The sequence below is a fragment of the Plectrocnemia conspersa genome, unplaced genomic scaffold (genome assembly GCF_051122295.1).
Source record: "Plectrocnemia conspersa isolate PC_06_02 unplaced genomic scaffold, ASM5112229v1 ptg000003l, whole genome shotgun sequence".
In the NCBI taxonomy this organism is placed as follows: domain Eukaryota; kingdom Metazoa; phylum Arthropoda; class Insecta; order Trichoptera; family Polycentropodidae; genus Plectrocnemia; species Plectrocnemia conspersa.
The window spans coordinates 8,161,178-8,174,564 of NW_028277167.1; the positions used below are offsets into that span (position 1 = coordinate 8,161,178).

A 13,387-nucleotide genomic window follows, 5' to 3' on the forward strand; every position below is an offset into this window, starting at 1 on the left:
ATTCTCGCGCGCTTTCGATTCACGAGCTGTCAAGATGACGACTGTTCAGCCTTTACATGCGTTAAACTTAGGTTAGTGTGTTATAAATATGCACTTTAGCAGCATTGACATGTGTTTTGATTCAATTGCATAAATATTTACATAAACTATATATTGAAAACACCGTTTTAAAATTCTATTATTGTTCATAGATTCTCAACAACAACAAAGCTTCGTACGATATTATAAATCACTCTCTGAGGTCAGTATCATACTTTCGAGTAATTTTTATGTAAATTTATTTAGTTAAATTAAATTAAGACCATCGTGACCTAACAGGTTACCCCAATGCATCAATATAGTTGAAAAACAATACAAAGTATTATTTCAATACACAATAAAATTTCATGGAAAGGAACAATAAAAAAAATCATAAATTCTGTAAGTAACTAATGTATGTACATCATCGGAATATTAGTGCAGTATATAAAAAATATTTTTAAATAAAAAACATACATTACATAAATAGATTTATTTTAATACATTATACAATACATGTTTATGTGATAAATGAATTTGTCTTATTATATATAAAAAAAAAAATTTATCCGACCCATGATTTTACTTTATCGCCTGCACTTCCAATTTTATTTCCTACTTTAGACCAAAATCCTGGCTCAGGAGTAGTAGTTGTTGTCGGTTTAGGTGTCGTTTCGGTTATCTTTAAATTTTGAGACAATTGTAAAACTTCCGCTTCCTTGATTGTGTCTTTTTCAGCCATTTGCTGGAAATTGCTGCTTTGCTGCGTCCAATCTGAGTTTTGCTGCTGAGTTAAATCTTCAAACTGTAATCCTTGTTCGTTATTGGAAGTTTGTTGAGTGAAATCATTGTCTGTCATTGAAATTTGGCTCATATCGTACGTATCTTGAGATATTTGACTCATATCTGCCTCGTTTTGATTCTGTTGTGGATATGTATCTAAGAAACTTTTCGGTTCTTGAGAATTAGTCTTTGGCGTAGTACTTACTCTCGTTAAAGCATAAGGTTTATTTAGGCGCTGAATATGCGACATTTCGTTGGTCGTTCTTTCCTCTTTACCGTTTCGATGATTTGCTCCTAATTCTAATAAAAGATCTTGTAAATGAGCTTCTACATTTTCTTCCGCTATATCACCTCTTTGGGGTTCTGAAGGTTTTGTTACAATATTACGACTTTCACCATCGTGTTCCATTTCAAAATCATCACTCGTCTTCTGCTCGTGATCGCCGGTACTTTGTTCGATCATTTCATTTTTTTGTTCTAAATTTCCCATCGATTGTTGCTGTATTTGTTCCATATTTGCCGTTTCTTGCTCTTGGCCTCCAAACACTAGTTGCTGTTCTTGTTCTAAATTTCCCATCGATTGTTGTTGTATTTGTTCCATATTTGCCGTTTCTTGCTCTTGGCCTCCAAACACTAGTTGTTGTTCTTGTTCTAAATTTCCCATCTGCTGGACCTGTTCCATAACCATCGTTTCTTCTCCTTGGCTTCCAAACACTAATTGCTGTTCCTGCTCTAAGTTTCCTGTTTGCAATTGCTCCATTACCAATGTCCCTTGACCACCAAATATTAATCCGTTCTGTTGATTATCTTGGTTTTGATCAAAAGATCCCGTCTGTTGCTCTAAATTCTCCGTTTGCTGAGAAAAATAATCGTCGTTACTCAATTGGCTGATATCCTCCATCTCTTGGTCCTGAGTTGACCTCTTCTGCCTATCGACGTTATCTCCGTATCTTCTTTGTGCGCTGTAAGAATAAGACGCACTATATCCTTTCGTCTTAGGGGTATCACAAGTAGGGCACGCTGCTCTCATTTGGTTCCTCAGTTGCTCTTCCATCTGCTTCATATTCATCCCTTGAGAACCGGAATGATAGCTATCGGATTCTCCCGTTGCAGAGCCTTGTTGTCCGTAAGTAGATCGACTACCACTATATTGAGACGATTTATGGGAAGAAGCTTGATCTTCACTGTTCGCGGAAGATCGAACCAAAGAATCGGCTCCTAACGCAGCACCCTCTTGAGGTTTTATAACGTAAGGTGTTCCTTGTCTTTCCCACGATTTATGATACGAGTACGAAGATTGATACGCTTTCGGCTTAGTTGCCGTAGTGTAGGTTCCAGTATTTCCTACATTACTATATTCATCATCGTTGCGAACCATGCTTTGTCCCGACGAAACAGCTTCAGCATTACCTAAATTACTATGTTCATAATCGGCACTGTGAGTTGAACCCCCTCTAACTGCTCCCTGACGTACGTGGGTCGGATTGGATACTAAACGAGTTGCTTCAGCATTATCTGTATTAGTATATTCATAATCAGCATTGTGAGTCTCTTGTGTAGATCTTGAACCGCCTCTAGCTGCTCCTCTGTATACAGCGCTTGACGTTCTAATGTTTGGATTTGGTATTACACGGGTTGTTTCAGCATTGCCTAAATTTCTGTATTCATCAGTTTTATAATAATCGGCGTTGTGAGTTTGTCCACTCTGATGTCCAGTATTTAAAGTTCTACTACCCTCATAAGTAGAAGCGCTATGTTCGTCGACGTCAATATTGGCTGTTCTACTTCCTGCATTTGTAGCTTTGTGAGCATTGCTTTGAACAACTAATCTCGTTTGGACAGGTGTTGCTATTTCGACCGGTACTCGTACCAAATCACCCGGTCTTAGATAAACTCTGATTCGTTGATTGCCCACTGGTACAACTCTATCTTCGTATGTGGCCGTAGTTTGATAACTATCGTATGCGCTAGAAGCTGTTTGTTGTCTAGAGCCAGACTGTTTGTTAAAGTATGATTCGTTGTTGACTTCCACGTTGCTTTGCTCTCCTCGGAGATTTTCAGCGTGATGTTCGTCTTCGATACGTCGATTCGTATTCATGGACGACCCGCCATAAGATGAGCTTACATACCTATTCGCATTCGTTCCGGTGACATGCGAATCGCTCTCTAAATTTCTAGTGGAACCGAGTCTAATATTTGGCACTGTGATGATTCTCGTCGGTACTGGACTAATGACGGCTTCTCTATGTTCATCTTGAGCGCCGTAATGACTAGTAGCTGAACTTCTCTCCTTGGCGTTATAAGAAGATACATACTTATTAGTATTAGATCCAGTGACATGCGAATCACCCTCTAAATTTGTACTACCACTGACAATTCTAGTATTTGGCACAGTGACGATTCTAGTCGGTACTGGACTAATTACAGCTTCTCTATATTCATCTTGAGCTCCATAATTAGCTGAGCCCTTGGTATTATAAGAAGAAGAATATTCACTATGCCCAGTGTTACCATATTGTCTCGTACCTGATCTTGCATTTTCGTTAGCGACGTATCTGTTTCTTCCAGTTTGCGATCCAACTACTGATTCGCCTCCGTATCTTTGCCCAGATGTGCCGGAATGTCTGGATTGATATCCACCTCTGTGGCGATCTGTTTCTCCGTAATCATGTAGATCTGCATCTTCACCTCCAGACACAACTCCCGATGCTTTACCATGTGCCGATGCCGAACCGTATATCGAACCAGAATTCATCGCATTAGGCACGTGTCCCTTCCCCATGCTCGTAGAATCGATACCCAACTGAGATCCGACTTGAGTCATCAAACCCTTCATTTGTCGCTGTGCCAAAGTGTCCATGTTCTGCGCAACTTCGTAGTTACCGCCCATGTTACCAGTTTGAGAGCCGTAATAGCCTTGTTTAGCCTCTCCGTCCGTCGACCTCGAATATTGAAAATCTTGTGTTTCTTTATAAAAATCTGCCGCCACTAAAGGCAGCAACAATAGTATCAAAGCCCTCATTGTGACAATCTGAAAAATATTCAAGATCAACACTTGATCTAAACTTAAACCATTACTAATTCTCACTTGTGAATAATGTGATTCAAAGCTGACGGACGTATTCGCACTGACTTGATGTTGAGCACGCAATATCACTTTATTTGCAAGAGACGTCTTATTTTGATATTGAATTATAAACAATTTGACCTTTCGATAACCCCGTCAGTTACAAACGTGATTATATATTCTTAGAATTAATTGTTATAATACTTATTTATTAGTCACAGCGAATCAAATATTTGAAAATTAGGTTATCTTATTTCATCAAAACGGCCATGAAATTAGTTCAAAATTCCCTTGAAAATATTTCTTGGTATATTGTTAAATAAAGCTGCCATTAAATATTGAAATGTTAAAATAGTCGTCTCCTTGTATCAGTTAAAAAATGATAACACGACCTCAATGTTAAACAATATGTGAACTTTCTTTTGATAATTTTTAATGTATTTTTTATTTTAATAAATTAACAATTCCTTTTAATTCATCTTTATCCTGTTTGTGTACTATTTTCAGAAACCGAGCACAACGGTCAGATTTTTCAACCGGGTAGATTACTATACTCTCCACGGCGAAGATGCTCATCTCGCATCCAAAGAAGTCTTCAAATCGACAGCCGCCATGAAGATAATGGGAGCCGAACCAAACAAATTAGAATATATAGTTCTTTCGAGAGGAAATTTTGAGATATTCCTTAGAGAACTCCTATTGGTAAATTATTTATCTATAGATTCATATCATAAAGATAAAGACACAAATGTAGCTATCAAATCGAGTTCAATAATTTAATTTATTTATTTATTTAATCTATTAGCTTAAATCAGGGCATTGAACCGTTATTACATTTTTCGTTCCGGTTCAAATAAAATAAAAAAGATATATGTTCAGTTCTGATTTTCCCTCCGAAATAAATATTGGTTTTTACGGTTTTCAATAATATAAAATAAATAATAATTAGAACTATTGTATAAGTATATATAATAATATAATTTATTTAACGAAACATATGTAAACAAAGCAAATTTGTATATTCACAGTTGAAATATACAGGATTCTTGAGTATATTTATTTATAATTAAAAAATATGAAAGTTTCCTCTAATTATTAATACATCTTCCAATGTATTTTCATTTAAATTATATCGATTGTCTCGCAAAATAAACTTTAAGCCAGAAAAAGTATTTTTAACACTAACTTGTATTGCTGGAGCTTCTAAAACCACCATTGCAATTTTGTGTAAATGTAGATATGTATTTTTAAATCTCCCCAAAATTTTAATTATGTTTTTTTCTGCCTAATCTTTGTACATGTTTAAAGTTATTCAATATGAATTCAATGTCCACATCTATAGAAATAGGAAATCTATGTGTCTATTGCCAATAATTCGCTAGATGATTGTACTTGTTCATTTGTGATTGAAATTGATTTCTTTAAAAATTATAATTTGTTCCATATATTTCACAGCTTGCATTTTGTCACAAAAAAATGGACCGAACCGAAATAAACCGATATTTTTTTCTCAGTTCAGCTCTGGTTTTCGTTCCGACAAAAATAACAGTTTTCGGTTCAGTTCAGGTTCGAAGCCCCGACTTAAACTGAGAACTTATTTATTTAATTTATTAACTTAAACTGAGAACTGACATAAATTTGGTAATAATATCATTACACTAATTCAATGTTAAATTGAGACATAAAATTGACTATGATAGAAGCATTCATCCAGTCACATTGAATGACTGTCCATATGACTTCATTATAATGTAATGGTGAAGTCAAGGCAAATTCGGAATTAAAGCTGATTTAAATGAAGATGCAAATCGCATGAAATCAAACGTTCCTGTGATCAATATACATGTATATTCTTTTACACAAATTATTATGTATACCAATATAGGGTGATCGGATTTTTGCGAACAAGAAATTACCGGATATAAAATATTCCTTTAAAAATAATATAAAAAAAATTACATAAACATTTTTATTTGTTGAACCTTCAAATTCAATGTGCAATTATAATAAAATATAATTTCAATGTAAAAAAATTTATATTTAAATTATCCATCCCCGAGTTCAATCTATAAATCAATTGTAATTAAAAAATAAATCCAATGAATCATTTTTTACTTTGTGAGAAAAACGCAAAAACCGTTTATACAGTTTTGATATTAAGATATCAATATTAACACTACCAACGGGTCAGGTAATATTTACCCACTTTGTTCGCTGCTGGTAATCCAAGGGTAGTGTAAAAGTAGTGACTACATTTTACGACTTCTGATGTTTAATGGCGGGTTCCATAGTATCTACCCCCAAAAACTAAAGTGTTTTGTGCTGCTATCTATGAATCAATGTTTATACTTTAAGTAATAAAATATTTCAACTAATTATTTTTATTGCTACCACTGACTTCCATGTGAGGGACCATCAAAGAGCTCTTTTTTAAACACGAACTGCTTGTATAGTGTGATCGTAAATTATTTTTCTAAGCATCGTAAATTATTCTTAAAGCTAACAAATCTATAAACATAAAAATTTTAACGCATGAAAGACTGAAATATAATTTAAATATAATAGTTGATACTGTCTTTCAATACTTTTTACTTTACCGTGCATTAGAGATTTTATTTAACTATTTTAAAATATTCATAAATATAAATTTTAAATGTAATATCATAATCCTTATAATGAATGGATAATTCACATAAAATATATTTTCGTCATAAATATTTAATGAAAGAATTACCATTATTGAACTATAAAATTTGTCTAAACGAAGAAAAAATTTGCAGAATTATAGATTAAAAAACGATAGTAAAAGGAGCGTACAATTTGGCTATATGTTTAAAAAATGGAACTCTCTAAAAATGGAGTCCTGCATCATGCGTTTTCTTTTATTAAAAAAGTACTGGGATTCTATCTAGATTGCTTCTGCATGATAATAAGAGATAGTAGTAAATTATTTCTACATAATATTGAATTAAAAATAAATATTTTACTTCAATTTTTTTTAAAAGGGTCGTCTTATCCCATTGCGTCGCAAGGTATGTGACTTTTTTAAGAAATGTATGAACCCTAATTATTTATTTTATCTAAAAAATAATATTTTATGTTACACTCCTTGAACAGAAATAAATTTCAGGGTATGTAAACATAAAATTAATCCAATCAAAAGAAATCGAAACATCCGCGGTTGATAGCACATCACTTAAGTTTTTCCACCTTTAATTCTGTATATTTTTGCAAATTTAAAAAGTAAAAACACTACGGTATATGTATTATAGATAAATTGGATAACACAATAACCAAAGAACAAAGAAGAAAAAATGGCATCCATTAACTTACTGGGTGTTTTTTATTTTGATATTTCCCTACCATTTGGAAAACCGCAATGATTCACAGATTAAGAAAGCAGGGGAAAAATCTACAATTCGGATAAATTATTGTCGTCATTAAGTAAAATATTTGGAAAAAAAATATTATTGCGCTTAAAAGAATCTGAGGAATATAATCATGAATGTTTTTTTCATTCCTAATATTTCGGGTTAATTGAAAATGGTTGTAATGGTTACAAACCAGTTTCTTATAATTTAATAATATGTATGTTTAAATGCTTCTATACATTTTTGTATAACCGATTTATAATATAATATAATTTGCACTCACCAAATTTTTCGGCGTCCACTTTCTGCATACAACTGACACAAACACATTTATTTTCACAATTACACTAATACACTACACTATATCCTTTTATTATTTACACTTTTTTTTATCTATTTCAATATAAAAAATTGAGTGATTCATATAAAAACTTTCGTCAATATGACGAGGAATTTCACAACTTCTGCACATGTATGCTGTAACTTCCCTTATTCCATGTGCAGAACAAACACGACATTTTATTTTCACATATTTCTCCCCACTTTTTATTTTTATTGGCTGATGATTTTTAAACTTAACCGAAAGCCTTTCTGATGGATCGGCAGCACGGGCACGGTAAGATATGGCAGAAGCCGGTGAAATGTCATCAGAATCGATAGATTCCACTGAATTCTACAACTATCCTTTAGCCTTACTCAAAAGAAAATTTTTGAATTTTATTCTTCTGTTAGAATTCAAATGTTGCTAGACACTGAACGAATTAAACAATGCATTTTGAAATAAATAAAAACTACCTTTTTTGTCCATTCAATTGTTTTTCGAAATATTTATTTATCAACACCTTTCATATATATATTATAGTCCATTATACATTGAGGCTTATATGTTGTAAGGGCAGTTGCTGTTTTTTTCCTGTATCTATCGTCTGGCTGTTATGAAAATTAGATATCATTCTGAAATCTCTTTTCTTATTTGTTTTCCAAATTTGGATGAGCGTTTCACCTTTTCTGGCATGTTTCATCTGTAGGGGCCTTAATTTTATATTTTTGAGAGATTTTGGCAGACCCCTATTTTTCCAGATTGTTCCACAAAGTCCTGTTTTCCATAAAAATAAATCTTTTGCGAGTAAAATGCTATTATAAAAATTGTCAGCATAAACTGGCAGCTTTGTTTTGACGATTACAATATATTGTATAAATACAATACACTGTTTAGTGGTTAAAAAGGGTTATAGCTGTTTTGATTGTGTTGATTAATGTTGATAATTTTCGAAAGTCTTGTGGTCGTTGTTTATGTTTGGGCCTTGGGTGTTTTAATATGACGATTTCTCTCAATAGTTTGTTCGTAAAGCGACTTTTATAACCCTTTCTAAAGGAGTAGTACGTAAGATCTCCTTCAAACCTTGAGGATTAGTTGCACTTTGATAATATAATGTTAACACTTAACCGGCGGGTCAAGTAGTTCCTACCATTACATTCGCTGATGGTAATCTGCAAGACAGATAAAATCTACCTTTTTTGGCCTCTAATGTTTGACACCAATCTTTGTAGTATCTACCTGCAAACATTATAGCTTATTGCGCTGCCATCTATGGAATAAATGTTTGTATTATATGAAAAACAATATAATGACTTTATTTTTTCCTTTAAATAAAGATCAAAGCGTTTTTCATATACACACTCAAGGAGTAAAATGTCTTCAGTGTGACAAAGCCTTAAATTATATAATAAATTTAATTCGATCCACATTCTCTGTTCTAAAGAATCCCGGAGACGATCAATTGCGATTGATCAATCGTACGTGATTGACAGTTTCGAATGATGCGAAATTGATGCTGCGTCAATCGCTATGACTCATTCGGTTTGTTGCGCCGTCAAAGGAAGTCGTATCGAATCTGTCAAATTTTTTTTATGCAATCCCAAATAAATTAATAAAAGCAATGTTCTCTTTTAATTTTTAGAATATAGCCTCACACGTTTCCATTATTATCATTTCCAAGGTACGAGGAGCAAATTCATACCAATTACTAAGTTATTATTTATTTATTATTGTGCAACAATAGTATTTTTATAATCATTGGGCTCAATTTGTACCAACGTCTGATTCTTTTCAATTTTTTTCTGAGTAAAAACCGTAATGCTTCCTCCACACTCTCTGGAAGTAGGCCATGGTTGGGCAAGGACGGAAAATATAATGTGTTAATTCAGGGCTACTTCGGTCGAGCTCGGGTCTGCCCGCTCTAATGTCTCGGCGACCTCGACCATATTCGGTAGACCTTTGGTTTGGTAACTTCCAGAGAGTGTAGAGGAAGCATAAGAGTAATTGCAATAAATGCCATATCTACGACCGAAATCATCTTGACAGATCGGCAGGTACGAGAATTAGGGTTATCAACCGTCCCGGATATCCTGGGATTGCATCAAAAAAATTTGACAGATTCGATACGACTTCCTTCGATGGCGCAACAAACCGAATGAGTCATAGCGATTGACGCAGCAACAATCTCGCATCATTCGAAACCGTCAATCACATACAATTGATCAATCGCAATTGATCGCCTCCGGGATCCGTAAGCCACAGACCACTAAGTTTAAGGTGGTATTAAATTTTTTCATAAATATTTTTTAATAAAGTTTCAATTTTGATTTTATTCCTTTTTGATTCAAAAATTATACTTTTTCTTTTAAATTTACGTTGCGCTAAATACTCGTAAAACTGCTTGTTGTCATGCAGAGGCAGCAAAAAAGTGACCCGTCAATTAAGTGTTAATAAAGAAGGTTATGTTAAAAAAAATTTAAATAATAGAGATTTAATTTGTAGTAATATTCGTACCTCATTTATATGTGATAATTTTGACATTTTTAATGTTCCAGGTTAAATTATACCGAGCTGAAGTTTATATCAATCAAGGAAATTTAAAAACTAACGATTGGATTTTGGAATATAAAGGTTCTCCTGGAAATCTATCGCAATTCGAAGATATACTATTCTCTAATGCCGATATTGTGGTAAACCCAACGATTGTGGCGATCAAAAGTAGAACTGACGACAAAAATAAAGTAAATATATTTTATATAATATTATTTGTTAATCATGCATGTGCTAATATTGTAAAATGTGTTTTAATAACGAAATTTCAAATGACGCATAAATGCGTCATTGGTCTTTAATGTGTTAATAAAATGTATGTCACAATATTAAAAAAATAATCTATGTTGTTTGCAAAATTAGGTTGTAATTTAATCCGACAGTTAATTTATAACTTACATTTTTATTCCACACTACTGTATTAGTTTAAAATAATAAAAATACATTTCATTTATAACAATATCAATTATATGTCATTTATTAGATTGTCGGTGTCGTTTGTGTCGATTCATACGAACATTCCTTTTCCGTCATGGAATTCACTGATAATGAACATCTTTCGGAATTGGAAGCCCTTATCGTGCAATTGGGACCTAAGGAATGCTTGGTTCAACAGGCTGATACTGACGTAACGATAAATAACATAAATAAGTAAAAAAATAATTTTCTACGTATATTTATTTTTATTTTTTTTATAGTTGAAACAAATTACTGCCATAATGGAAAGGTCAAATGTGTCGATAACGCAACGGAAAAAATCTGAATTTACAAGCGACGGACTGATCCAAGATCTGAACAGACTTTTAAAGTTTGCCGAAGGACAACAAAAAGACGCAAATTCGTTCACCGAACTCAACCAATCATTAGTCTGCGACTGTCTGAACGCTGTTGTTAAATACTTAGAATTGTCGTCAGATCAAAACAGTTTTGAAAAGTTTACGTTCAAAAATTTAGACAGTATGCGCTATGTGCATTTAGACTCAGCCGCCATTAATGCGCTGAACATCTTACCGAAAAAAGAAACTGGAAACTTTTCTAAATTTACGAGTGTTTATGGATTGTTGGATAGATGTAGAACGGCTCACGGAAAAAGGTATAAAGCTATAATTATTTATTTTACAGTTAATACTATTACAACATTTTTGTCACAGCGATAATATGTTCATTATTAATAAAGGTTGAAATAGCATAGTATGTTAGATCTATAGTTTGCGTATTCGAGCCACAACAGGAGAGTCGAAATTTTATTTATAAAAATGCGCTATTAAAAACGCCCCAGTGATATCTGTTATTTATAAATTAAAATACACAATTTATAATTATGCCCAATCATCATTGATTCCCAGACTGAAAAGTCTGGTGGTTAATACTTACTTTTAGGTATTCATTATGTCGCCGATTTACGCCGTTGTAATGCATTGGGCTTATGCCTGTCAAGTTACAACGGAAGATCAAATGTAAATTAAAAATAATTCATTGCTGACAAAATAATCCACTTTTTTTAATGCTCTGTTCATGGCATTGCAAAATAAAATTGTCCACAAGTGAAACATTCATCTATGGGTTTGAACTCTTAGTAGGTTTTTAAACACTTTCAATTTTACATTACGCATTTCAACGTTAATTGCCTATGATCAAATTTAGACTTCTTGTTCTGTTACTAATCTATAAAGCTTTATACTTATATAATCAGTATTTTTTACCACGCTTTTTTACATGGATGTCATTTGCTGGGAGGTGGAGGTGGTACCCCCTCCTTAAATTTTCCCCGAAAAATGCATGTCATTTATTGATATACTGTAAATCTTAATGAAATCGAAATATTAAAAAAATGGTCCGTTAAAATCTCCCCCTGATAAAAGCTGAAATGACATTCTTGATTCTAAACCAGAAATTTTCTGGTTATCCCTCATAGAAAATCTAATATAAAAAAAAACAGTCGAATCTATCTTTTAAATATTTTTTAAAATACGTCATTACAGTGAAATCATATCAGAATACATTTTCAAGAGTAAATATGTTTTTACCAGTGAAAATATAATTTATCTGGCAGGTTCTAGTAAAATAAAATGGTTTCAACTCATATGTAGAAATATATACATTTACATACCTATCATTATTTATTTACATGAGTGGATGTATATTTTTCAAAGAAGTTATATTTTAGTATACTCTAGTGCAGGCCTCGGCAACCTTTTTTTGCTGCGGGTCAAAATAATTAAAATTTGACTATAAAAAAGACTATTTGGGTCAGTGAATATTTTTGGTCCTAACAATAATATATGTGGTCTGGTCATGACACCGTAACACGTTAAAAAATGATATTTGCAGAACTGAAGTGGGTCACTTCAAATCATCAAACGGGTCACTTGGTGACCCGCGGGTCATAGGTTGCCGAGCCCTGCTCTAGTGAAGTCCAAATACATTTTCACCAGTAGATACATAAAGTTGATCCATCTTCAGTTATCGAACTTTTTTTTATAAAAAAAAAAAAAATTTAAGAATATATACGGATTTAAAATTTGATGTATTTCATCGAATATGAAAAATAATATCAATTAACCCTTTGAATAGTTAGTGAGTTAATTTTTCTGTATTTTTCCATAATTATTTCTGTTGTTGATTATTTATTAATAATTTATATTGCATAATAAATTATAGAGAAAAAAAATTAGTGACTCTTTTGTATTAGTATGTTTTAAAAAAATATTTTAAAACTTTTCTATTAGTAAATTTCGGTAATTTATTCAAAATATTTTTTTCTAAATTTTTTTTATAAAAATTCAGAAGTTCTCAATATTTTTTTATAAAATTAATATAAAATATTTTTTATTATGTTCATTTATTTCGTACTCTAATTTATTACTTCTTCAGTAATGTTTTTTATTTACTAGTTCTTCAGTTTCATATATAAATTAAATGGCCGCCTCTGGACCTTTTGCAGAAACTGATCTTTTCGTTGACTTCCATACATATCGGACGGAATCTCGGCTATAAGGGCTCCAACGTTTCGGGTTTTTAGGCGTAGCCATGGCTTAATGTAATCCCACAAAAAAATTCAACAATGTTAAATAAATTAAAATTAAATAAACAATCGCTAACTGGCCAAATTTTGCCTCACCTCTGTAGCTGAAATGATGTTCCTGCTTTTTTGTCCGTAAAGTCGTAGATATATTAATTAGCTACAAGATTTCATTCAGATCATTAGATAATAAATTTACATAAATATTATCGAGATAATTATATAACAAAATTCACAGAAATAAATAATTATGTATT

The 13,387-nt window shown here is 32.4% G+C and overlaps 2 protein-coding genes across 2 annotated transcripts in view; one reads left to right on the top strand and one right to left on the bottom strand.

Moving 5' to 3' along the window:
• Positions 1–13,387, top strand: part of spel1 (DNA mismatch repair protein spel1) — a 19,057-nt gene continuing 5,670 nt past the window's right edge. Inside the window, exons 1-6 of the mRNA XM_088182974.1 lie at positions 1–71; positions 192–241; positions 4,376–4,570; positions 10,114–10,299; positions 10,593–10,736; positions 10,807–11,201. Coding sequence (XP_088039100.1) covers positions 35–71; positions 192–241; positions 4,376–4,570; positions 10,114–10,299; positions 10,593–10,736; positions 10,807–11,201 — 1,007 coding nt within the window. The 5' untranslated portion in view covers positions 1–34. The remainder of the gene's footprint in view (positions 72–191; positions 242–4,375; positions 4,571–10,113; positions 10,300–10,592; positions 10,737–10,806; positions 11,202–13,387) is intronic.
• LOC148236504 (uncharacterized) lies at positions 500–3,931 on the bottom strand. The gene is made up of 2 exons (XM_088182973.1): positions 3,890–3,931; positions 500–3,832 (listed from the first exon to the last, which is right to left on the bottom strand). The coding sequence occupies exon 2, from the start codon at positions 3,821–3,823 to the stop codon at positions 584–586; it is 3,240 nt and encodes a 1,079-aa protein (XP_088039099.1). The 5' UTR covers positions 3,824–3,832; positions 3,890–3,931; the 3' UTR covers positions 500–583.

What these genes read in the sequence shown, in the direction of transcription:
- LOC148236504 (XM_088182973.1), bottom strand. Translation starts at nt 3,823, where the DNA reads ATGAGGGCTTTGATACTATTGTTGCTGCCTTTAGTGGCGGCAGATTTT.